The sequence below is a fragment of the Globicephala melas genome, chromosome 8 (genome assembly GCF_963455315.2).
Source record: "Globicephala melas chromosome 8, mGloMel1.2, whole genome shotgun sequence".
NCBI classification, from domain to species: domain Eukaryota; kingdom Metazoa; phylum Chordata; class Mammalia; order Artiodactyla; family Delphinidae; genus Globicephala; species Globicephala melas.
Genome location: NC_083321.1, coordinates 7,410,518 through 7,434,535, shown reverse-complemented (window position 1 = coordinate 7,434,535; position 24,018 = coordinate 7,410,518). Strand labels below are relative to the sequence as shown.

General features: G+C 57.4%; 1 protein-coding gene across 1 annotated transcript in view; it reads right to left on the bottom strand.

The window, feature by feature from the left end:
• Positions 1-4,878: 4,878 nt before the first annotated feature.
• EHD1 (EH domain containing 1) overlaps positions 4,879-24,018 on the bottom strand; it is a 29,567-nt gene continuing 10,427 nt past the window's right edge. The window contains exons 3-6 of the mRNA XM_030833699.3: positions 21,733-21,830; positions 9,854-10,266; positions 7,312-7,476; positions 4,879-6,876 (exon numbers count right to left, since the gene is read on the bottom strand). Of these exons, the coding sequence (XP_030689559.2) occupies positions 6,352-6,876; positions 7,312-7,476; positions 9,854-10,266; positions 21,733-21,830 (1,201 nt within the window). The 3' untranslated portion in view covers positions 4,879-6,351. The remainder of the gene's footprint in view (positions 6,877-7,311; positions 7,477-9,853; positions 10,267-21,732; positions 21,831-24,018) is intronic.

Here is a 24,018-nt window from a genome sequence, read left to right as displayed (position 1 = left end):
GAGACTTGCGCTGTGGCAGCGCCCAAGGTCTGTGCAATGGGCTGTCTCACCCAAGTCAGTCAGGTGGGGGAGGGGAGTCAGGATTGAAACCCAGATCTGAGGATGCTGTCATTGCCTCTGTGTCTCCTGGCAGGGGGTGAGGGACAAGGGTCTGGATGGTGTGTTGAGCCCTCCCTGCTCTCACCTGAAGCGTTCTAGGCCCTCCTTAAGGGGGCGGGGCAGGGAAAGGGCCCACAGGAAGGGTTCCCACCCTCTGAAGCCACAGGAGGGCGCCAGAGACCAGAGGAGGGCCAGGTGCTCAGGACAGGACCAACTAGTTCCATTTCCTGGGGAGCAAAAGGTAGGGAGAGGGTCCAGGGTGGAAGATGGGCCATTCCTCCTCCGCCCCTCTTGGACACCCTGATCCCCCGCCTCCACCCTACCATGTCCCCCAGTATCAGCAGTCAAGGGCCACCTGGTGAGGCCTCTGGGTCCCAGCTCACTCCCTGTGTGACCTTTAGCCTCTCTGAATGCCAAGTTGTCAAACAAGTCCATCATCCCCTGGCCTTTCAGACTCTGCCCCCACATAGTACAGCAGAGGGAAAACGGAGCCCCAGACAGCAAGAACTGTGTCCTGCTGGGGTCTTCATGGGGCGGAGCTGCGACTGGCCCTCGGCACTCCACGCCCATCTGGTACATGATTCTATTTGGTCCTGTATTCGTTTTTTGTCACATCCTTGTTCCAAGCCTCAGTTTCCTTGTCTATAAAAGGGGGTCGGGTCAGACTCCCTACCCATTGCTTTGCAGTTGTAAGGCCAGAATGCCCCTCAAGACTCATTCTGTTCCAGCCTCGACAAGCAGCCAGTCCTCCCCTGCTGTCAGAAATAGCTCCGGCACTTGGGCCTGCTTTGCTAAGCAGATCTGTTCTCTGATCCTGTGTGTGGGGCCCTGGACCGGTGGGTGGGTGGGTGCTCCAGGGATGAGTGAGTCTGAGCAAGAGACCTCCACCATCCCCTTCTTCCCACCGCATCCTTATTCACACTCCTCTGGTCACTGGTCACTGCTTCCTGGAGGGCCACCTCCTCCATAACCTCTCTCCCCTCTGAGCCCCTTTGGCATTGAGGTGCTGGCATTAGCTCTCACCCAGCCCTGAGGGCAGCAGACTTGCCTTCCTATGTGCTTCTTAGCATTTCAAAGTGAATGCAGATCTGTTATCTTCACAAGGGCCCTGCCAGAAGGAGGAAGTTATTAGTTCCCTCCCTTATTAACAGATTAATACCTTGAGGATGGGGAGGTGGGAGGTGGGAGGTGGGTGGTGGGTAGTGCCGGCCTCAAGCTCCTTACCCAGGTTCCAGGCCTAGGCCAGTACCTGGCAGCAGAAGGGCAGCGTGTGGCATCCAGACTCTGGGGACGGGACAGGGGAAGGCCAGACTGCGGTGGACTCGATTTATGTAGGCTTCCGAGGAAAGTCTTAGATGGTGAGAAAAGGGAACTGCCAGTTTAATGACCCAGGCCTGGCAGAAGGGAAGGATGGTTCAGATGAGGGGGGGACCCCAAAGAAGAGGCAGGTGAGAGCCCAGGGGAAAGCAGGGAAGCCAGGTTTTCTGACCCCCATAGCATAGGCCTCTGGGTCTGGGAGGGGCCCAGACACAAGGCAGGCTCCAGGGTCTGTCACATCTGTACCCACATCTTAGGCCTCCAGACCCTGGTCTGTGGCTCCCCTTTCCCCAAGGTCAAGGTTCAGCGCAGGTGGCTGAGGGTGAGCCCCTCCCAGCCCTGCCCCCCGAAGCTGCTGTCAGCATATAGTCCCGCAGGGCTGACTAGAATGGCAGGCCGCCCCTGCCCTTGGCCACGACGGAAGTGCAGCGCTCCACTCCTGCCCCAGGAGCCCCGCAGGGCTGACTAGAATGGCAGGCCGCCCCTGCCCTTGGCCACGACGGAAGTGCAGCGCCCCACTCCTGCCCCAGGAGCCCCGCAGGGCTGACTAGAATGGCAGGCCGCCCCTGCCCTTGGCCACGACGGAAGTGCAGCGCCCCACTCCTGGCCCAGGAGCCAGAGAACAAGGAGAAGCGGCTGTGGGGTCCTACAGCCCTGCCTACTGTTGAGTGACTTCTGCCTCTCTGGGTCTCTGTCTCTGTACACAACAGAGAACTGCCCCAGCTCAGGAGTGGGCCGGCAAGTGGTACAGGGAGCGGCCTGCATAGTGGCTGGAGCTTGTCTCTCTAGGAGGAGCACGTGGTTGGAGGGTCGGGAGCTCACGTAGGGTTGCACTGCTGCTCAGGCCTCCAGGTTTGGCTGAAACGTGTGTATTCCCTGGCGGTCCAGTGGTTAGGACTCCGCACTTTCACTGCCGAGGGCACGGGTTTAATCCCTGGTCAGGGAACGAAGATCCCGCAAGCCGCGAAGAGAAGCAAAAAAAAAAGTGTGTCTGCTGGGGTGGCTTGCGGGGAGGGGCTGATGCAGACGGTGGGGTTGAGGGTCCCCACTCCCCACGCTAGTCCTTGGCAGCCACCCATGCCCACTCCCTGCCCACTGCAGCACACCAAGGTTGTGTCCTTTGAAAGGTCCACACTCCAGATGGGTGGACATATGGTGATTTCATCATCCTGGCTTTTCTTCCAAAAACCTCCTCTGTGCTGCTCTAACACGCGACAGGGGCTCCCAGGCTCCAGGGCCACAGCGGCTGCAGCCCCATGTGGCTTTATAATTATCAATCCCTCTGGGAGCACAGGAAGCCAGGCCCAAGCCCCCTCGGCCCCCACCCCTCTGGCCCTTGGGCGCCGCCAAGTCTGCGAGTTGCTTTAGGGAAGGGTGGGTCCTGCCTGCTTTGTTCTGGGAGTTGCGTGGGGAGCTGGGCTCCCTGCACCGACCCTCACCCGCACCCTGATCGGCCTCCCCGAGGTGCTCAGGAAAGATGGCCACTCAAGTCGGGCATCCATGGGCCCTGCCTCTGGGAAGCAGGGGTCACTGTCTGCATCGGACATCTGAGGGGAGAGGAGAGGACGGCTGAGCCCCAGCAAGTGGCAGAGCTGGGATTCGAACTCCTGCCTGTCTGCCCTGAGGTGCTGCTTTGAATGCTGAGGGGCAGGACTGATGGGTGGGCTTCCTAACCTTGCCACAGCCTGGTGGCCTTGAGCAAGTCCTCTGACCAGCCCACGTGAGATAATAAGAGGGCACTGGGTGGGAGTCACGATTAACCCTTGGTTTATCAAAGAGCAGAAGAAATGTTTATTGCTCTCACCCGGAACCTCCAGGTGTAAAACAGAGCTGCTGTGCGGCGCCCGGAGGCAGTGGGTGGGCCCCCGTGTCCCCTGGGCCCTGGGCCCTGAGGTCCCTGGGGCTCGCAGACTTTGTGGCGCCCAAGGGCCAGCGGGGTGGGCAGACTGCCCCAAAGGTCTCTGATGCCAGGAGCGCTGGCAGCCAGGTGGAGCCCTGTCCTGACCCCAGACCAGCCTCTGAAGAGGGGGCCTTTCACCCAGGGCCCCGGCCAGCTAGGGAGCTGGGGAGGAGGCAAGGGGTGCGGGCTGGTCCCCGGGAGAGTGGTCACACCTTAGTGCACCCCACTGGCCCTCCTGAACCCCCTTATGGCCGGGAGAGGACTCCCCCACAGCCTGTAAAACCCCAACCAGGCCCCAAGCTCCGGGGCTGCACGGGGGGCAGATGCCTGTCCTCGGCCCCTCTTCCAGCCTCAGACCAGCAGTCACTTTCTGGGGCAGCCTTAGGGGGTTCACCGCCCCCTGCCACCTCATGCTGGGACATGCAGGGGTGGGGGGACCAGAAGCACGGTCCTGAGTTCTCTTTGTGTTCTAACAGCTTCAACAAGCATCTCCCTGTCTCGGGTGACCCTGGAAATTGAGGGGCTGCCCCAAGCTTTCAGGGGCCCGGGCTGGAGTGACGGCATTTAAGCTTCAAGGTGCGTTTCTCAAACCTGAGTCTACGGCTGCAGACTTTGGGGGATGAAGTGAGCCATCAGCTTGTTTCTCCTTTGAAAGGGTATTTCCCGTCAGAAGCACAGCGGAGCGCCCCATCTGGGGTTGAGCTGACCCAGGTTTGAATCTCCTCCCGTGACACTCGCTCTTCAAGCTCACCTGAGTTCTTGGCTGTGACATGGAGAGAACGCTGACCTCCTGGGTCACGAGGATCAGGGTGAACCATGTGAGTGGTGCCGGGAGGGTGGGGAGCCTCTGCGGCCGTCAGACTGGACGCCCGCCACCTGGGCTAGAGCACTCCGCCTGGCCCTCAAAACCCGCAAGCAGCTGTTCACGTCCTGCCTTTTGCCACAAGTGTGCCTGGAGCAGTCTCCCCCCCGACTGCACCTCAAATCTGCACCCTTCCACGGCATCGGCTCCCAATTTGTCACCCTCCCCTCTATGGGTACGAACAGTCCATCTGCCACATCGGCTGGCCCCACCCTTTGTAGTTTTGTTGCTGGTGTTACCTGCTTGGTCCGCCTTCAAAGTACTGGCTTCTCTAAACGACCCTGGGACCAGCACAGAGCCCACGATATACCCTATCTGCCTGACCCCTCCCAGTGCCCTGAGCCCCATGGGCGCCCACCTGTCCGTCCACAGCTAGGGCGGAGCCCAGGTTGAAGGAGAGGCTGTGAAGGTCACAGGGTGGGGGGCGCCTGCTCCCCCAACCCCTGGGGGGCACAGCCTAGTCCTTAGTCATCAGAGGCTCTCCCAACTTCTTCACCCCATCCTTCCCTCAAACTATTCCTGCTCAGCCCCCATCTAGCATAAGGAAAGGGGGTCGTCAGCCCCATTTGCAGGCCTCACCCGCCAGGCTTCCCAATCTGTCTCCGCTGGAATCTCGGCCCCCGGAGTGCTCTGCCAGTGCCCCTGCAGGCACTGCGGGGAGCAGGCGCCGGGAAGAGACATCTCAGCACCAGAGGCCAGCTTCAGCACAGTTAAACTTTTTTTAATGCAAGAAAAAAAAGTCCGGTCTTCAGTTTGCTTTTCCTTCTCACAGGCAAGTGTGGTTAAGCCACTGCACCGTAAACAGTGAATTCCCATCGAGGACACGGTGTGGGATGGTGGGCCGAGGCTGCAGGTAACATGGCCAGTTCCTGGAGACTCGGGCCCAGCAGAGGCCTAGCGAGCAGCACTAGGAGGGTGGGCCGGGGTCAGAGGTCAGAGTGGAGGAGTCCCTGAGACCCCCGAAGGCGTGCCTGCTGGGAAGCCGGCTCCCCACCCCGCTCCCCGCCACAGTGGCTCTGTGATGATGGCTCCAGGCCCTGGCGGCTGACCACTGGCCGACAGGTATGTCCAGGCCCCCAACAGCCCAGTGGAGGCAAAGCAGAGTGGCCGCTGGCTGGCTCGGGTTTCGAGCTGCTCAGCCTGGGGGCCACTATACTTAGGACATCCACGTGGAGCACCGTCCTCCTTTGCTCAATGGGAGGAAGTCAGGTGGGAGAGGGAAGGGGCTGGGCTGTCCCTGGTCCCTCTGTCTGGGCACCAGGCCCGGGCTGGAGCACCAAGCCACACCAGGTTCGTGAGGACCCACCGCCCACCAAGGGTGGGACAGAGAGGTGTACCAGAATGTCCTAGGAAAGTGAGAGGGTGAAGCAGGAAACACCGCCTCTGGGGTCTCTGGCAGGGTGTGCTCTGCACGCACCCATCTAATGGCTCCTGAGTGGAGCTGTCCCCTGGCTGGAGCATGGGGAAGGAGACAAAAATCACAGCTTCTGAACAAGTGGTTGGGAACTTACTGGAAAATTCAGTCAAGTATGAAAGGTGTCACTTTAGAGAACAAAAACTAGCTTATGTATTTCTCTGGAAGATGTTCTCTCACATCCACCCGTCCCCCGGACTCCCCGCAAACAGGCAGCTGGGCCTGGCTCGTGTGACTGTCGAGCCAGGGGACACGAGAGCGAAGGCAGGGCCTGTGGACGGGGGGCCGCTGCGAACGGAAGGAGGAAGGCACAAGAAGAACCAACTGAATCTGAGAGCAGAGGCGGGGGCAGGGCCGGGTGGAGAAGGAAGCCACTGGCCGAGCGACTCAGCCTGAAACAGCCGGGACCCGCGTCCCTGTCTACACGCGGACCGCAGCTGCAGGAAGGGCGAGCCAGGCGACTTCCCCAGCAGGAGGTACAGAGGCTGTGCGTGTGTGGGGCTGCTGGCTGGAGGAGGAGGCAAGAAACAACGCTGCCTCTAACGTTATATATTAAAAATATCCATGGTTCTTATGCACAAAATTCCACCGATGACCTACGAGTATCACCCCTGCCCCCCCAGGAGCAGCCTTAAGATAAAGGTGGTGGTTTTCCTTTGCGAGCTGAGGAAACATCGCCGTCTTTATGGTCTTGGGAACTGCTGACCACTCCCCTCCTCTGCAGCCTCTGCCTGGCCGGCCGCTGGGGGTAGGGGTCGCTCACTCGTGCCTCCGCTTGGAGGGCGGGATCAGGTGTGGAGGCAGGTCGGCGGGCAGCTCGTGGCCCTCTAGCTTGACCTTGATGAGGTGGTTGGCCAGGGCGAACTCCTCGTCGTCCAGCAGCCCGTCCCGATCCACGTCGGCCAGCTTCCAGATCTTCCCCAGCACCGTGTTGGGCAGCTTGGACTTCACCATCTCCTTCTTGGCGTTGGCGCCTGTGATCTTGCCATTGACGGGCGACAGTGTGTAGAAGATCTCGTCGTAGGTGGGCTTGTCCTTGCCCACCACCCACTCGACGTCGTCGATGCCCTCGCCAGCCCCCTCGCCGTAGCCGTGCCCGAAGGGCCCGTTCATGGTGCCGTCGAAAGCACCGCCCTTCACGACCTGGGCAGGCATCAGGGACTCCTCCTGGCGCACAATGACCATCAGCCGGGCGATGTCGTTGGCCAGCATGTCGTCCACCGTGTCCAGCAGCTTGGGCTTCAGGGCCTGGAACTTGCTGAAGTCCTGGGTCTGCAGGAGCTCCTGTGGCGGGAGTGGAGGAAGGACAGGGTTGGGTCGGCCCCTCCCGGGCTCTGGCACGGAGGGTGCAGCAAGGGTTCCCGAGCAGAAAGACCTGGCTCCGCGTCACGGCCCCAACCACTTAACATCTTGGCTCCCCCTTCTCTAAGTCGGAGGCAAAAATAGTCCCCTCCGTGCAGGACTGTGGTGAGGATTAACTGGGAGGAGGCTGGGGTGCCTGGCACAGTCCCGCCGTCCCCCTCCCCCTCCGGGTGAGTCACCACATTCCCCTGTGAGGTGTCACGGACTGGGTCAACTTCTCCGATCGGGGTGGGGCGCTGGTGATTAATCGGGCCGCTTCCACGTTGGGAGGCCCCGCCCCACGGAGCCGGGGTTCCCTCCAGAACCACCGCCCCAGTGCCCCAGCCGTACCCACTCCCATCCAAGGGGCAGCCGTACCTGCATCTTGCGGAGGCTGGGGAAGTCGCCGGGGGAGATCTGATGCTCCCGCTCAACCTTCTGGTAGATCTCGCCCAGGTTGTTCACCAGCTCTTTCTTTTTGCTCTCTTTACCGAAGACATTGGGCATCTCCTTCTTGAGGGAGCTGATGATGTAGGCGTGGACCTGTGAAGACAGAGAAGGGGTGGGTGTCAGGTGCTTCCTGGACACCTTGTGGGGAGCGTGGCCTGCACCTGTGCTGCCCTGCAAAGCTGGACCGTAACCCGGGACAGCTAACCACAGCCGCAGCCCAAAGCCTGTGTTCTTACCATTTCTCGGCACGCACACCCCTCCCCAGTGACTCCTCTGCACATCAGAGACACCGAGCGCATTCCTACCAAGCCGAGCAGAGCCGTGCCTTCCTGCTTACACAAGTCTGTGGATGCTGGTGCCATGAACTCCAACACAGCCTGAGTTATGCCCCACTTTATCATCCTGACAGCCTCGGGGATGACTAAGGGTTAGGAAAATCCCACAAGGCTTTCCCCAGATGTTTCAGGCTTCACGCAGTACCTTGGGTGGACATCTGCTTCGGGGATGACTAAGGGTTAGGAAAATCCCACAAGGCTTTCCCCAGATGTTTCAGGCTTCACGCAGTACCTTGGGTCGACATCTGCCAATGAAGGGTGGCGCATCCTTCCCTCCCTCACAGCGGGCCAGTAACTCTGGCAACCTTGCAAAGGCACAGCCCTCAAACCCCTCTGCCTTGCCAAGCAACGTCCTGCCGAGGAAGGCTGCAGCCAGCCAGCCTCACAACCCCTTCTCCCAGACTGCCAGCTCCACCCCCAAAAAAACCTCTCCACTGGCCTGACCTTGTCTGCTGGGGGCTGCGACCTGGCTGAGAACTGCCCCAGGGAAGCAGGCTGGTCACAGAGTCACAGTCACAGCTCTGCCCATCACAGGCCAGCAGAGAGAGCGACTCAGTCCAGGAAAAGGAAACAGTCTCAAAACAGCAGGTGCAGGACAAGATTGGAGAGGCTGGGGCTTTCCAGGCAGGGTGACTCAATGTGCCCAAGGGCCACGCGATTACACACCATCTCTGCAAATGAGCAGGCAGGACCTGAAATCTGCCGTTTGTTCCGTCCTGGAGGGAGGCTGAGCGATGAGAGCACTGGAAGCCCTGCCGGGAGAGGGGCTGGAGGGGACGGCGGGGAGCTGTGCTGCCCTGAGGCTGAGCAGAGGCTGGACTGGAAAACAGGAGGCCAGTCTCTCCTCCACTCACCGCCTCTTCCCCTTCAGCTCAGGACATCGCTTGGCCCTTCGAGGCCAGGAGCCAGGTATGTGGATTTTCTCATGGGCTCCTTTCTCAGAACCAGTTCCACTCATCAGGAAGCTTCCAGAAGTGAGATATCTACAGAAACGTGCAGCCCTGTACCCTCCAGAGCAGGGTGCGGGCATCTTTACTTTGCATACAGGTCACCAGGGGACTGTGTCCAAATGCAGATTATGGTTCAGTAGGGCAGAGGTGGGGCCTCAGAACCTATGCTTCTAGTGGGTTCCAATCTGCTGGTCCTGGAGCACTTTGGGTAACCACAGAGGAGACACAGCCGGGGGTAAAGGATGCAGGGTCGCTTCTCGTTATTCAGGCCAGGGAGCACCAAAGCTACCTGACTCCAGCCCTCAAGACAGTGTAGGGTGCCCTGGGCCACTGTGTTTGGCCCATGGCAGAGTGCCAGAGCCTCTGGGCTACACAGAAGGGAGCCTCACAATGCGGTACTATTCAAAATCGTGTCCTAAGGGGACGTGCTCTGCTCCTCAGTGTTTGAAGGGCCCACTGGTGGCATTACCCTTCCTTCCCCAGCCCCAGCCACCCCGGGGTCCTGCTGAAGTGCTCGGCCAGGCACTGAGACTCCAAACTCCTGAGCAACTCAGATGCTGTCCACAGGTGCCAGCAGGCCCTGTGCTTCCATGGAAGAGTAGGGCTGGTTTGCAAGGCCTCTGGGCCAGAGGCCATCAGCGCTCTCCCTGGGCCCGCAGGTTTGCGCCCCATCTCTCCACTAACTACCTCCTGTCTCGGCCTAAGCATCATCTCCCGCCCGAGACTCCCCAGGCTAGCCCGCCCTCCCAGGACAGCTCATCCCAGGCCGACCCCGAGACAACCTTTTCTTTATGTGTTCTGCTTTCCCCTGTACGGCTGACAAGTGCTAGGAGGGTGGGGACCTGTCAGTCCCCACTGCGTCCCCAGCACCCAGCACATGCTGCGTGCACTCCAGTGCTCAGCAGACCCGGGGGGAAACTGATGAGCCCTCGAGCAGCATCCCCACCCACTCTCCACCCCCCAGGCTGCCCCCGGCACAGTGGTACCTTCTTATCTGATGCTTATATGTGCTAAAAAGAACCTCAGGAAAAGGCTGCTCCCACGGGGGCACAAGAGGACGGGTTCAGACAAGGCGTGGCACAGTGCAGCCATGGGTCTGCAGGGCTGGGTCTTGGGCATCCAATCCCGGGGTCCCGAGTGGCCATCCCAGAGCCCCCTGGGGCTGCGTTCCCAGCCTGGGTTTACCTTGGCCAGCCGCGCCCGCTTGATCAGGTCATTGAGCTTCCTGAGGGCGGCGTTGCGGGGCAGAGACTGGATGTCTTTGAAGAGGTCCTGCTCCTCGGCCTCGAAGAGCTTGCGGTTGTCGGGGATGAGGAGCGGGTGGGACCAGAAGGAGCCGATGTACACCCGGACCACCTCGGGGGTGTTGATGATCTTCCCCAGGGACCACATGAGGGCCCCGTAGACCCGCATCAGCTGCTGGGTCTCGATCTGGTCGGCCTTGTTCAGCACCACGCGGATCTTGTCCTCATGGTTCTTGAGCGCCTTGATGACTTCCGAGAACTCATCGGAGATGTCCAGCTTGTGCGCATCAAAGAGCAGGATGATGCGGTCCACCCGCTCAGCGAACCACTCGAGAACGGCCGCAAAGTCGTAACCTGCGGGAAGAGAAGGGCGAGTTGGGGGGCGCCAGGGGCCAGGCGGTCCGATGGCTCTCGTGCCTGACTTGGCCTGGTACTTCTCAGCCTGGGGTCATTTAAATTTCCAGAATGTACTTATGTGGGCAGCCCAGTGCCCTGAGGGCAGGTTCATCAGGCCTCCCCTACTTCCGTACCCACCGCGGTGACACCCTCACCCACGCAGCACCTGGCACGAAGAGGCACTTAACGAATAAATAATGCAAGGGAAGTCACAAAGTCCACGCTCTAAAGTGGGTCGAACTATGGCAAGAGTGAGGAGGAGACCCCAGCAGCACAGCTCAACACCGGGCGGGAAGAACAGATTTGGGGGCTGTTGGCTGGGTGCCCTGCACAGCAGCGACAATTAACAGCAGTAAGACGACCTACAGCTGCTGCTTGTCCGGTGCTATGTGCTGGGCTCCCTGTTCCGCAGGACTCTCATTCATTCCCTACGAGTTACAGCTCGGGGGCCAGACCTGGCTCACTACCTGTTTTCATAAATAAAGCTTTACTGGAACACAGCCGGCTCATCTGTACTCTCTGGCTGCTTCTGAGCTACAAGAGCAGAGCTCAGTTGTGGCAGAGACCATGAGGCCCCCAAAGCCGAAAATTTAACACTCTTACCCTTAGAGAAAACGTTTGCTGACCCCTGCTCTACAGGCCTATTAAGTACTGCAAACCACCTCCCCTTTCTAGGTCTTAAACGCTTCTCTAAAATGAAGCGACTGGACTAAGCTCCAGTTCCCAACTCTATTCTGTGCTGTTTCCTGCCAACAATTAAGGCCGTTGGTGAACCGGCCGTCTGCAGCAGGACTGCTGACAGAACTGTCTAGTTTTAGCTCGATTCACGGCCCCCCAGCTTAAAACTGCATTTCCCAGCCTCTCTGCAGCAGAAATGAAGAAGCAAAGAAAAGGTGCACCAGCCCTTTGTCCTCTTCTCCCTTCCCAAGGACTGGAATGCAGGTGTGAGGGCAGGCGCTGGAATAACCACCCTGGGTTCAGGATGGCCCTGGACCATTGTATTTCACACAAACTATCAGATACCTGATTTTAAAGCCCGTGGATTTGTGGGTCTCTGCAATAGTGGTTTAATTTGTGGCCTATTTTACAATTATGCCACCTCAAAGTGTTTCCACTTCTTGCACTGTCCCCAGAGGAAGAGAAAATTCTGTTTCTCATCTTTTGAGACTACTAAGGAATGGTAGACCATGTGGAAACAATGGCCCAAGAGTCTTTGGGAAGCTTGGGTCCCAGCCCCCAAGCCGCCATCTCTCTGGGTGACTCCGGGGAAGTCTCCTTTTTCCTCACCGGCAGGCCACAGGACACCCCCAATGCAGGCTGGCCCTCTTAGGAACCACTGCGTCCTTCCCAGAGCACAGTCATGCCCCTGAGAAGGAGCCAGAGAGCCACTCCTATAGAGAAGAGCCTGGGACGCTGCCCAGAAACAGGCCAAAACCAACCTCCCACCGCCACCAGGCTGGGATTTAGACACGCCTTCTCTAGATGGCAGGAAACAGAAAAGCAGCAGGTAGAGGGCAGACCAAAGAAAAGGACCAAGTGTCAACAAAAGGCCCAGAGTGACTCAAGGAGCCACGGGGAGGGCAGCCCTCACCGCCCCTCTTGTAAGGCGTGGGCTGAGCCATCCCGCCAAGCCTCCGGGGCTGAATGGGAGTCCACAGACAGCCCACGAGGCCACGGCCCCTGGGGGTGGGGAGTACTTTAAGAGAGCCCTGTGGGGCGTGCCTGGGGTGAAGCTGTGCCTGGTTAGGCAAACATTCCAGCCACCCCGTCCCCAGGTTCAAGTGGGCTCCAGAGCTGTCTGCAAACCTGAAGCCGCAGGCTTGCAGGCCTCTCCCTGCACCCAAGCGCTCAGAAACAACACAGGCTCTTAGTAAGGAAGCCCTGGATTTAACTCCCAGCTCCAGCCACTGACTCTGTGACCCCAAATTCTTAACTTTGGAGTTAACACTTTTTCTTCTGTAAAAGTCAAATAATAATTCCTCCTCCCAAGATCACAGGGAGGATTAAATGAGGCGACATGTTCCCAGCACAGGCCCCAGCACCAGAGCGACACCCGTGGGTCGGGCAGGCCCAGGATGGGGAGAAGAGGCAGGGCCCCCTGGAACGAGGGCTGAGGGGCTGGGGCTGCATCACTGATCAGAAACTAAGGTGACAAATGATCAGCCTGGCTCTGAGGCTAGAGGCCAGTGTTGTCCTCATGGCAAGACACCGAACCTCAAGGAAAACCCCGAATGCATGGCTTCTGTGGACCTAGCTTGCGGCCTCTCCAGGGCAACCTGTTCCTGCCGCAGCACAGGGGGAAACAGCCTGCTTTTTAAAAAATATTTATTTATTTTTGGCTGCATTGGGTCTTCATTGCTGTGCGCGGGCTTTCTCTAGTTGTGGCGAGCGGGGGCTACTCTTCCTTGCTGTGCCTTGTCTTGTTGCAGAGCACGGGCTCTAAGCGCGTGGGCTTCAGTAGTTGTGGCACATGGGCCTAGCTGCTCCGCAGCACGTGGGATCTTCCCAGGGCTCGAACCCATGTCCCCTGCATTGACAGGCGGATTCTTAACCACTGCGCCACCAGGGAAGTCCCTAGCTTCTTAACAGCATAGCAGTGGAGTTGGTGGCAGCAAAGCCCCTGTGAACCTGAACTTGAGCCTGGGCAGGGGAGCCATCAGTCTTCCAGAGGCCCATGCAGACAAGGGAAACGGCCGGGCTACCAGATTCCCCACACTCAGAGGACGTGGGAAGGCAAGGAGCAAGAGCCAGGTTACTCCGATGCCCGCCACCAGCCACCACCAGGCTGCTGGTTCCAAAGTACAAGGTCCCTACGTCCCTGGACACAAGGAGCAGGCCGAGGGACACGGGCAGGGAGCAGGGCCAGCCCGGCCTCGCCGCCACCGCCTTTTATGGCCGGCTCTGGGAACGGCAGCTCTGGGAACAGCAGGTCAGCGCTGAAAAAATGATGACTCAGGAATGAACCGCTGCTCTCAGCAACAATGAGGCTCAACTTCTCCCCTCGTCAGACTATTTGTCCTCAGACCACCGCAAGTTCAAACCGCAGATTCACACAGCAGGGGAGGCGGCAATGCTGAAACCGAGGGACTGGGAACAGGGGCGCCCTGATGGGCTGGGCTCGAGGCCAAGTTAGCTTTGGCCAGGGAGTGAGGACTGCATGCAGGGAGCCGAGGTCACCCCCTGACTCCACCCAGTGTGGCCTCACTCCTCCCATCCCCCAGTGGCGGCGGGAGAGGGGTGCATATGATGGGGGGAGAGGAGGGAGAGGGGGAGGAGGAGAGAGAGGAGGAGCCTATGAATAAGGTACCGGGTCCACGAGCCCCCAGCCAGAGCGAGCGCCCCGCACGGCTCTGCCTGCAAACCCAGTTACTCACCAACACCTCAAGTTGGAGCCAACAGAGCTAAGCCCATTTTTTTGTAGGTGAATGAAATTTCCTGTTTATATGGAAAGTGCTCACACTTTTGGTGAGAGAGAGCCGGTGGCTGGCCAAGCATGCCCACAGGTCATGCAGAGGGTCACAAGGCTGAGGCTCGTGCGATGTCATCACAGGTGGAGGACCACGTCCTACCACATGGCCGCAGCCTCCCCAGGCCCACATGACACCCCTCAGCCCGCCGACCCCTCACTCAGCCCGCGTGTCTCCACAGGCAGCAAGGGCTGGACTGACCCACACCTGCAGCGCCGAGAGAGCATCGACCGAGTCCCCACACTGGCCAGGCAGCCCAGCGGCCACCATCAGCCTGGGGCTCGGCGGCAGGTGACGAGTGCAGGGACCAGGGACACATCCAGAGAGGAGCATCCCGCCCCCAGCACTGCCCCAAGCACTGGGCCTTCAGGCTCTGGGCCAACCTAGAGGTTGGCCTCGGTGGCGGGACCAGGCATCAGACATCACCTAATGCACGGCAACTCCTCGGCAGAAGCAGGAGGGCACGGGCGCCCGGTGACGAGGACACCACGGCCACGCACCAGGTGTGAACACAACGCTGCAGCTGCATCCACCTCAGGAGGGGCAGTTGTGAGGTGCGGACACCCACAAAGGACACAGACAACACAGCCGGAGGGGGCTAGCTGCAAAGAAAGGGCTGACCCTGCGATGGGAGTAAAAGCCAGCACTGATAAGAGATAAGCTCTGGCTCGGAGAGTTCTGGGACCTTGAAGACATTATGAAATGATGAAATAAGCCAGTCACAGGGGGTGATTCCACTGGTATGACGTGGAATCCAGAGACAGAAAGTAGAACGGTGGGGGCCAGGGGCTGCGGAGGGGGAGAGGAGTTGTAGCTTAATGGGGACAGAGTTTCAGTTTGAGAAGAGAAAAAAAGTTCTGGAGGTGATGGTGGTGATGTTTGTACAACAGTAAGAATGTACTTAATGCCACTGAACCGTGCACTTAAAGATGGTTAAAATGGGGCTTCCCTGGTGGCGCAGTGGTTGAGAGTCTGCCTGCCGATGCAGGGGACGCGGGTTCGTGCCCCAGTCTGGGGGGATCCCGCGTGCCGCGGAGCAGCTGGGCCCGTGAGCCATGGCTGCTGAGCCTGCGCGTCTGGAGCCTGTGCTCCACAACGGGAGAGGCCACAGTAGTGAGAGGCCTGTGTACCACCAAAAAAAATGTTAAAATGGTAAATCTTACGTTATGCATATTTTACATGGGCTGTGTAGACGGGAGGCCCAAGCCTGCCTCTCACCTTGGCTCTGTTCCCACCAAGCCTCCTGCAGGGCCCGGGTGCTCCAGGGGTCCTGCCTCTGCAGTGCTGGCTGCCCTCCTCACCGGGTCTGCCTTCCCACCCTCCGACACCGAGGTGAAGGGGGAGCAGTTGTGATGTGTCCTCGCCCTAGCCCAGCGCCCTCCAAACACAGGTAGTTGCGGTAGCTGGGGGAAACGCTGCTTCAGACATTCCAGAAGTTTCTAGAGTGCAAACAATAGAGGGTTTGTCTCCAATCGACTTTTGTTTCCTGCCATTCAACCTGCGTGGGCCTCCGTGTTTCTTGCCACGGCTCCCATCACCACGCTTAACCCGTGCCGGGGCCGGGAGGAAGGGGTGCAGGAGCACAAGAGAGATTAAAGAGCTAAGAATCTACACCGTGAGGACTTGTTCTGAGCTTCCTTAAGCTAAAGTTCTTAAGGAAAGGATCCTTCCAGCGGCACAGAGGTTGGGAGAAAGGGGCCTCCCACGTCTAGGCATTTACCCGAGAGAAACTGAGAAATTGGGACTTTCCTGGCGGTCCAGTGGTTAAGACTCCGCACTTTCAGTGCGGGGGAGAGGGTTCAAGCCTTGGTTAGGGAACTAAGGTCCCACATGCCACGAGGCGCGGCCAAAAAAAAAAAAAGAAGAAACAGAAATTAAATTTGTACTCTACACGAATGTTTATAGCAGCTTTATTCAAAACTGCCCCAAACTGGAAACCCAGATGCCCCTCAATAGGAGAATGGATGACAAGTTATGGTACGTCCGTAACACAGGGTACAACAGCTACAAAAAGGAAAGAACTGCACACTCTCAAAGAAAAGATGAACCTCAAGAGCACATGCTAAGTGCAAGACAGACACAAAACGCTTCACACTGTCTGATTCCATTTCTGACATTCTGGAAAGGCACAACTTTAGGGGCAAAGATCAGTGGTTGCCTGATGAGGGACTACAAAGGGGTGAAGGGGACTTCCTGAGGTGATGGAAACTTTGTATCTTGGTTGTCATGGTGGTTACACGACTGGTGCATTGGGTGAATTTTACCGTATATAACACAGATCTCAATAAATCTGGCCTAGAAATCAGCAACAAAGGACAGGGTGGTGGGGGGCAGCGGCAGGGGAGACCAGGGGGAAGGGCAGAAGGACTCTGGAATCAGGCCTGAACCTTCTACTCTCCGAGCCTCTGTTTCTTCAACTGCAACGTGAAGACAGCAGGTTTCCGCTGTGTGAGCGAGTGAGCGCCTGGCCCACTGTAAGCGCTTTGTAAACGTTTGCGGTCCTTTACTCACAGGATTTGTATTTGGGCCCAAGAAGCTCAGATTCCGATGGGTGTGTAGGCAACGACGGCTTCTAACGCGTGAAGAATGCCTCGTACCCCAAATATAAACCGAGCGTTTGCAGGCGCTCAGGCAGCTGCCAGGGAACAGGTGGGGCGCCAGCAGGGGCTGGTCCAACCCCCCGCGGGCAGAGTGGCCAAAAGCTGGACAGGGGCAGTGGGGGGGCTGGTGGGGAGGCGCCGAGAGGAAGGCCCTGAGGAGGGTAGCTGTGCGGAGGCTGGGCCCCCACCAGAGGAGGTCCTGGAGTCTGAAGGGAAAGCCCTGCTGAGTCAACGCTTCCCCCTCTTCCAGCCTCCACGAGCTGTTATTCAGAGAAAGGTCTTCCTCATCGAAGTCTGAGAATCGCTGGGTTTTTCAGTGTACTTTTATTCAGCTGACATTTGTTGGACACTGAACTGGGCAGCGGGCACTAGGGTAGGAGATTAACACACGTAAATTCGTGCAATCGTTGACAAGAACCAAGAGGCTGGTACTGCTACTCCTGTTCTATTGATGCAGCTCCCAGGGGGGCAGCAACTCCCTAGGGCCCCCAGCTCCTAAGTACTGATCTGGGACCCAAGCCTCTGTCGTCATCTGTGCTGAGGGTGCTGGGAACCCAGGAGGGACGCAGGGCTCAGCCTCGTGCTCGGCCTTGCACAAGGCTTTCGAGGCAGCCTCATGGAGCCATTCTCTGGGGTGCAGAAAACCCTCGTGAAACGCTGGCAGGGAGGGCTTTTAGGGCTGGGGCATCTCAGGAGGTGGTCAGCAGGAAGGGACACCTGTGGGTCAGAGGGCTCCAGGTTTGGGCCAGGGAGCCCCTACCCGACTGTTAAGCCAGATGGCTCCTGAGCTCGGATGGAGCCTGGGATCCAGGGATAGTCAGCAGCGGGGACGACCCAGGGGAACGGCCAGCCATAGCCAGGGCTCCTAAGGTCTGTCCATGGATGGCTGGGGGCGCAGGGGTGGGAATTTCCAGCTGGAGGCAGAGAATAGGGAGAAAAAAAGCAGGTCTCAGCACTGCTGTTCAAAGCCCTGCACCTCAGGCCCATTTCTGGACTGGGAGTCTGATCTCGGGCAGGGAGAGAAGCAGTGTGGCCTCTGGGCATTCCGGGAGAGCTGAGCCCGGCACAGCACCGGCCTGGCAGGGCTAAGGGCTCTTCCGAGCCAAGCTCTCGGAGCTCCTCAGCCCAGAGCACCGGTCTGCAGCACACTGCGGCGTGAGCACGGACTCTGCTGGGTTCAAATCCCAGCACCAACTCGTGCTAGCCTATGTCCTCTTGGGCTACTTAACTTTGCTAAGCCTCCGTTTCCTCATCTGAAGAGGAGCAGCTTCCTCACAGATGCAGCTGCTGCGATAAGCGAGTGGGGCTGGTTCCCATGGCAGAGGCCAGCAGAGAGCCAGGCATGAGGCTGGCCGGGCTCCGTCTCCTAGTCCAAGCTGAAACAACTCGACCTTGCTGACTCGACTCCCATGGGGCAAAATGAGGCCCAAAAGTTACAGCTCAGCTCACAGCCTCGCAGTGACAATGGTGGGGGGGCTCTGGCCAGGCCCCTGCCCCCGGGCTGAAGCTTCCATCAAAGAGCCTCCGGCCGCTGCCCACAGAGGACCCACATGGGAAGACCTGCTCCCTCCCAGGTCCTGCCACGACTGGGCCGGCGGCCAGCAGCCTGGGAGCCCAAGGCACCGGCTCCGCCGGGCCCCAGTTGCCCTCTGGGATGCCCTTTATCAGTCACACGGGCAGCATCCAAGAACGAACACTGTCCCCGCAGGTCACCTTTCTCTGCTGACACAAGAGAACTTTATCTTTAAAGGCACTCGGGAGATGAGCACAATGGGCAGGCGCGGCCCAAGACTCCACAGAGGCTCCTGCTCTTCCCTGGAGCAGTTCTCAGGGGTCTCTTGCAGAGCCTTGGGTGTATCCCGACTGCTTTGTGCCTGCGCAGGCCTTACCTTATCTTTCCACACAGTATTTCCTGCACACATTAGGCACCATGGGGAAAGGGGAAAAAGTCAGGAGGGGCTCGGCAGAGAGGGTGGGAACTGGAAGTGAATGTAAGTAGTGACACTAACGTCTACGCAGCCTCCAGAAGGATGCTCTGCTTCCAGGGAATGAGGTCGACAGACCACAGAAATGCGTGCCGCCTGCCCAGGACACACATTTTCTGTTGGCCCAATCTTTTTGAGAGGGAAACACCTGCCTTCCACACCGTCAGCAAAGGGAGCAGAGAGGTGGCCGCCAGGGAGCCTGGAACGCATTGTCCTACTCTGACTTCCTCTGCCAGGTGACATGGGACCTTTGCAATGACAGATGAATGGGGTCTCCAAGAAGGAGAGACCTACCCCTTCTGTGTCCACCTGGAGAACACCACCCCAGAGGCCACACCCAGCACGTCTAAGAGGTACTGCCCCATGGTCTTTCTTCTCCACTGATAAAACGCTGACTCCAAACACATCCCACGGTAAATCCCAACTTGGTAACTGTTAGTAGAATACTTTAAACCAAGACCTCTAGGGTTATGGAAGGAAAGATCTCTATTGCACAGGAGGAAAGCCCTCCTCCAAGGAGAGTGATGCACTTGTCTTTAAGCCAACCTCCTTCTTCCTGCCCATGATGGGTGGGGGAAGGTCCCTGGCTGCCAGGGACCCAGAGGGGCCACACTGTAAGGGAGCAGGGTTGCGGGGGAACACAGGCAGTCTCCTGCTGGCTTCCTCCTCCAAGTATCTGCCATCTACATGGGTAACTTGCGGGCCAGGACTGTCTGGTCCCCACCAGTGAGATGCACCCTGCGCCTGACTGGACAGCACGCTGAGGCACTGCTCTGCTGCCTGTCCCACAGAGAGCAAGTTTGGACACCACTGCCTGCCTTTCTACTAATGCGGTAAGGAAGCAGAGGGAAGGGGAGGCAGGGGAGGGAAACACCCCAGCAGGCAGGGCCAGGATACTCTTTGCAGCAAGACAGCGTTAGACACTCCCAACTCCTCAGTCTGCTGAGACTAAGGCCCCAGGCTGAAGTGTCAAAGACAGCCCAGCAGGGGAACTTCACAGCACTCGTGGAAAACTGCTGTTTCTGAGTTCAACAGGGGCCATAAGGACCCTAAGGCTTTCCCTCAAGTACCTTTATTTATTTATTTATTTTTAAAATTTATTTTTGGCTGCGTTGGGTCTTCGTTGCTGCGCACGGGCTTTCTCCAGTTGCAGCGAGCGGGGGCTACTCTTCGTGGCGGTGTGTGGGCTTCTCATTGCGGTGTCTTCTCTTGTGTGGAGCACGGGCTATAGGCGCACGGGTTTCAGTAGTTGTGGTGCACGGGCTCTGTAGTTGTGGCTCGTGGGCTCTAGAGCACAGGCTCAGTAGTCATGGTGCACAGGCTTAGATGCTCCGTGGCTTGTGGGATCTTCCCGGGCCAGGGCTCGAACCCGTGTCCCCTGCATTGGCAGGCGGATTCTTAACCACTGCACCACCAGGGAAGACCTCCCTCAAACACCTTAACTGCCAGCTCTGAAGGATATAAGGAGTGTGGCATTTGGGGGAGGATAGGCCTCTTTTTATGAGCTATTATTGTCCCTTAGCCAAAGATGCGTTCACATCAACTGACCTATCTGATCTGATAGCTCCCAGTTGGGAGAAGTCCTCCCCAGCGTATTCCCCCAGGTCATTAAAGACATAACTCTACAGAGCCTCAAAGAAAGTCCCTCCAGGATAGCTCAATCCTGGAGGTAGATGGAGAATAAATTCCCTTTTGTGGGTCTTTCTCTTTAAGAGTAACTAATTCAGGGACTTACCTTGTGGCGCAGTGGGTAAGAATCCGCCTGCCAATGCAGGGGACATGGGTTCGATCCCTGGTCCGGGAAGATCCCACATGCCGTGGAGCAACTAAGCCCGTGCGCCACAAATACTGAGCCCACGTGCCACAACTACTGAAGCCCATGCACCTAGAGCCCACGCTCCACAACAAGAGGAGCCACCACAAAGAGAAGCCCGCGCACCGCAACGAAGGGTAGCCCCCGCCTGCCGCGACTAGAGAAAGCCTGCGCGCAGCAATGAAGACCCAATGCATCCAAAAATAAATAAACAAAATAAACAAATTTATTAAAAAAAAAGAGTAACTTGTTCAGATTTTCTAGCCTTGCTCTGGCAAATGACAAGGCAAAAGCCTTGTTTATCAGGCATTTTCTTAAAACCAGGTTAGAACAATAACAGCAGTAAGAAAGAAAAAAACTGGCCCTTGCCTCCCCTAGAAGTGTCATTATCATCGGGGTGGAGAACATAAAAGTTTAAACCAGATTGAGAGACAGAGAGCAGTTTCGGTATACTCTGATGCAATCCCCTATTGGCAGGGGCCCACAAGCCGGGGGAAAAAAAGAGAAGCAGGGTTTCTCAGCACTGAAAATGGGGCCCCCACCCGCTCACAGCCTCAGCAGAGACACACTGCCTCCCAAATCTCAGGCTGCTGGCTTCAACTGCAAAGCTCACTAATGCTGGGCGGCCCGGAGGGAAAGGGGGTACAGGAGAGATTTGCAAGTTAATGATAAACAAATCTGGCCACTTGTCCTCAACCCCCTCTGAGTCTGATCTTGTTTCATTTTTACATTTGCAGCTGCAGGCTCCACTCTTAGCCGGCCCCCATGCTCCTCCCAGAGAGCATTCAGGCGCGAGGCTCCCCTTCCTTCTACAAAAAGGGGCAGCGGCAGAAATATAACCCAGTTCAGGTGCATCCTGAACCAGATCTTTAGAAAAGCTCGGCACACTCAAGACAGGAGTTTACACAACTAGAATGGGCCTGATGCACTAACACTCCGCATGAAAACCTTACGCCACGCGCGGCACCCAGGGAGGCTACTGATGACCAACATTTAAGCAAATTTAAACACATTTCCAAGGCCCAACATGTTTAACAAATTCCTGCTAGCTTCTCCTTTTGGCTGTGGCTCTTTCAAGTCAAACTGTTCTCTCACAGTCCTGCTGGACCCACTAGGAATGTATACAGCTCTGGGAGGCAAAGCTTTTAAACACCAGCTAAGGTGAGTGAGCCCCAGGGGAGCCAGGGGCTCATTCAGAACAGCAGTGCTGGCTGAGGTATCTGGAGCCCAGACACGGAGCAATCTCCTGGGACCTCACGGCCAGCCAGGATCCTGCCTTCCTTTCCAGAAGGCCCCAGGGGCTGGGAAGCTTGAAAACCACATAAAACTGGCTGTTGTCTCACCCTGACGGCTCTTGTAACCTCAGCAAAGGGAACCAAGGAAAAAGCAAGCTCCGGCCCCCGCTGGGCTCGGCGTACCATGCAGATACAAGGCTGATGTAAAATGGGTTCTCACTTGGGCTGGGAGAGACTTGGGCAGCATTTGGTCCGTGTCACAGACGTCAGATGGAAGTCGTCTGACTACACCAGGTGCCCTGGGCTGTGTCAGAGCCTGTTTACCTCTGCTGATGCGCTGTTTCTCTCCAGACAGGATCCCGGGAGTGTCGATGATGCTTATGCTGTCCAAGACCGGGTTGGGCAGCTGGGCGCACATGAACCTGCACGAGAGCAAGAGCCCAGAAGAGAGATGTCAAGACTCGGGTATCACTGCTCGAGATGGGACAGCAGTGATTTCTGTACTCCTTCGTCTCCACCTCTGGCTTCCTTTCCAGAAGAAAGGAACGGAAAGGAGGTTTTCTATTGTCTTAAGTTTCCAGGAGTGGGAATTCCCTGCGGTCCAGTGGTTAGGATTCTGCACTTCCACTGCAGGGGGCACGGGTTCCATCCCTGGTCAGGGAACTAAGATCCCGCAAGCCACAAGGCCAAAAAAAAAAAAAGTTTCCAGGGGTGACCAGCAAATTGCACATATTGTCTTAACTGGGAATCCAACCAGCAGGCTCCAACTGACCCACATCAACACTTCCCTCCCTTAGCTTTTCTCCCAGAGCTCGAGAATTCAACTTTCAAGTTGCTGACATGTTAGTGAAAACTGCACAAGCCTAGGGTCACCAGTCAATTCCAGAAGGAATAGAGAAGAGTGACAACTGAGACCTTGGAATTCCATATTAAAATTTTCAACCGCTTGGCTAAATTTCCACGCTGCAAGAGATGGTCCTGTCCTACTGCTGCTGGGGCCAGCCCTCGCTTCAACCCAGCTGCTCAGGTGAAGGGACTGCAGTGGGCAGCCGCTGACAGCCAGGGGACCACGCAGGCTGGTACATGGTGGGGCAGGGAAATACAGACACCATTCTCTCAACGTCAAGGCAGAAGGAGGAAAAACAGAGAGGCTGGCAACTCACGGACCACGGCTCAGCTGTGTGTGCCTGAGTTCCCACTGAGTTTAGAACAGCCCAGAACAACAAGGGCTGTCCCAACCGATAGCAGAGATTCTTGACTGGACACATAAAAGGCTCCTTTAAAAACTTCTCTGTAAAAGGTATTGTGAGCAGAGAAAATACTGACCCATTGTCTAGGAATCTGCCATGATTAGCTTCCCCTTTTGGTCCCACACCACAAGTGACCCGTGGCCCAGAGGCGGGGGCAGCTGGCCAGGGTGAGAGGTCCTGCCTGCAAGCACAACAGAGCAAAAGCAGCTGACCCGCAGGATGAAGAAACCTTGGACCTCATCCTCACCGTGCCAGCAGCAGAGCACACGTGCTGTAAAGAACTGCACGACCTGGGGCTCCTGCTGGGGAAGGAGTCAGTGGAGAGAAAACCAAAACAAGACGACTTGGCTCTGAGAAGCAACATACAGGAAAATGCCTTGTGAAGGGCCTCGTAAGTTAACATCTCTGCAGATCGGGCGCTCTGCAAAGCCCGGGGAGTGAGGCCGAAAATACGAGAGGGAGCAGGCAGTACAGATGCACCCTATCCTGTTTCCTCACCAACAAGGACGCAGAGATTTCATCTTGAGCTACAAGTTACCAGTTACGCAATGAGTTTACGCAGGATACTCTTAGGATACCGTGGTTGCGCCCTGCCTCCTGCTCTCTCTGATTTTAGCCTTAGAGCAGCCACTTAGGGGGAAGAGGCCGGAAAGTCCAGTCCATGATTCAATGAGTCTCTTTAAGAGTGCGAGAGAGGCTGTGTCAGCCACTGAAAAGCCCCCTTTGTGTGCCCCGGCGGGCTGGGCGGCGCTGGTGTACTACACGGGCTGACACAGCTGGGGGCCTCAGCTCCAGTGCAAACCCACACCCCACCTCTTGGCTGACGAGGCCCCTTCCGGCAGGGCCATTCGTTACCAGTGTTCTGGGACCCTCTGGAGATGAAGTGGGGCAGAAGGAAATACAAGTGCGGCTCTCGGACCCTGTGGCACTGGCATCATCAGGGTGCCTCTCTTCGACCCGGCACCCCCGAAATGCTCTTTTTTTCAGGGAGAAGCAGCAGGAGGTGGTAGCTGGCTGCACAAAGGCAGACAGTTGGCACGGCATTCACCGGCTCGTGAACTCGACAAATCAGCGAGGCTCCGAGAGCCGCCGTTTCCTGAATGAGGTAGGGGTTGCCTAGCTGATGTCTAAGACCCCTCCCAGCTCTGAAACTTTAGGTCTCTAAATTCAGAAAACAGGTCATACGCCCATTTCTCCTTACAAAAAAGGTCACCTCTCACAATCAAAAGTGGACCCCTAAGGACAGCAGGAGATGCAGCTCCTTCCTTCAAGCTTCCCAAATTTCTCCAGGAAAGCAGACCTAATAATGCTTGGAATTCCCAGCACAGCAGCCAGACTTTCCACTGGACCGTATGGCCTC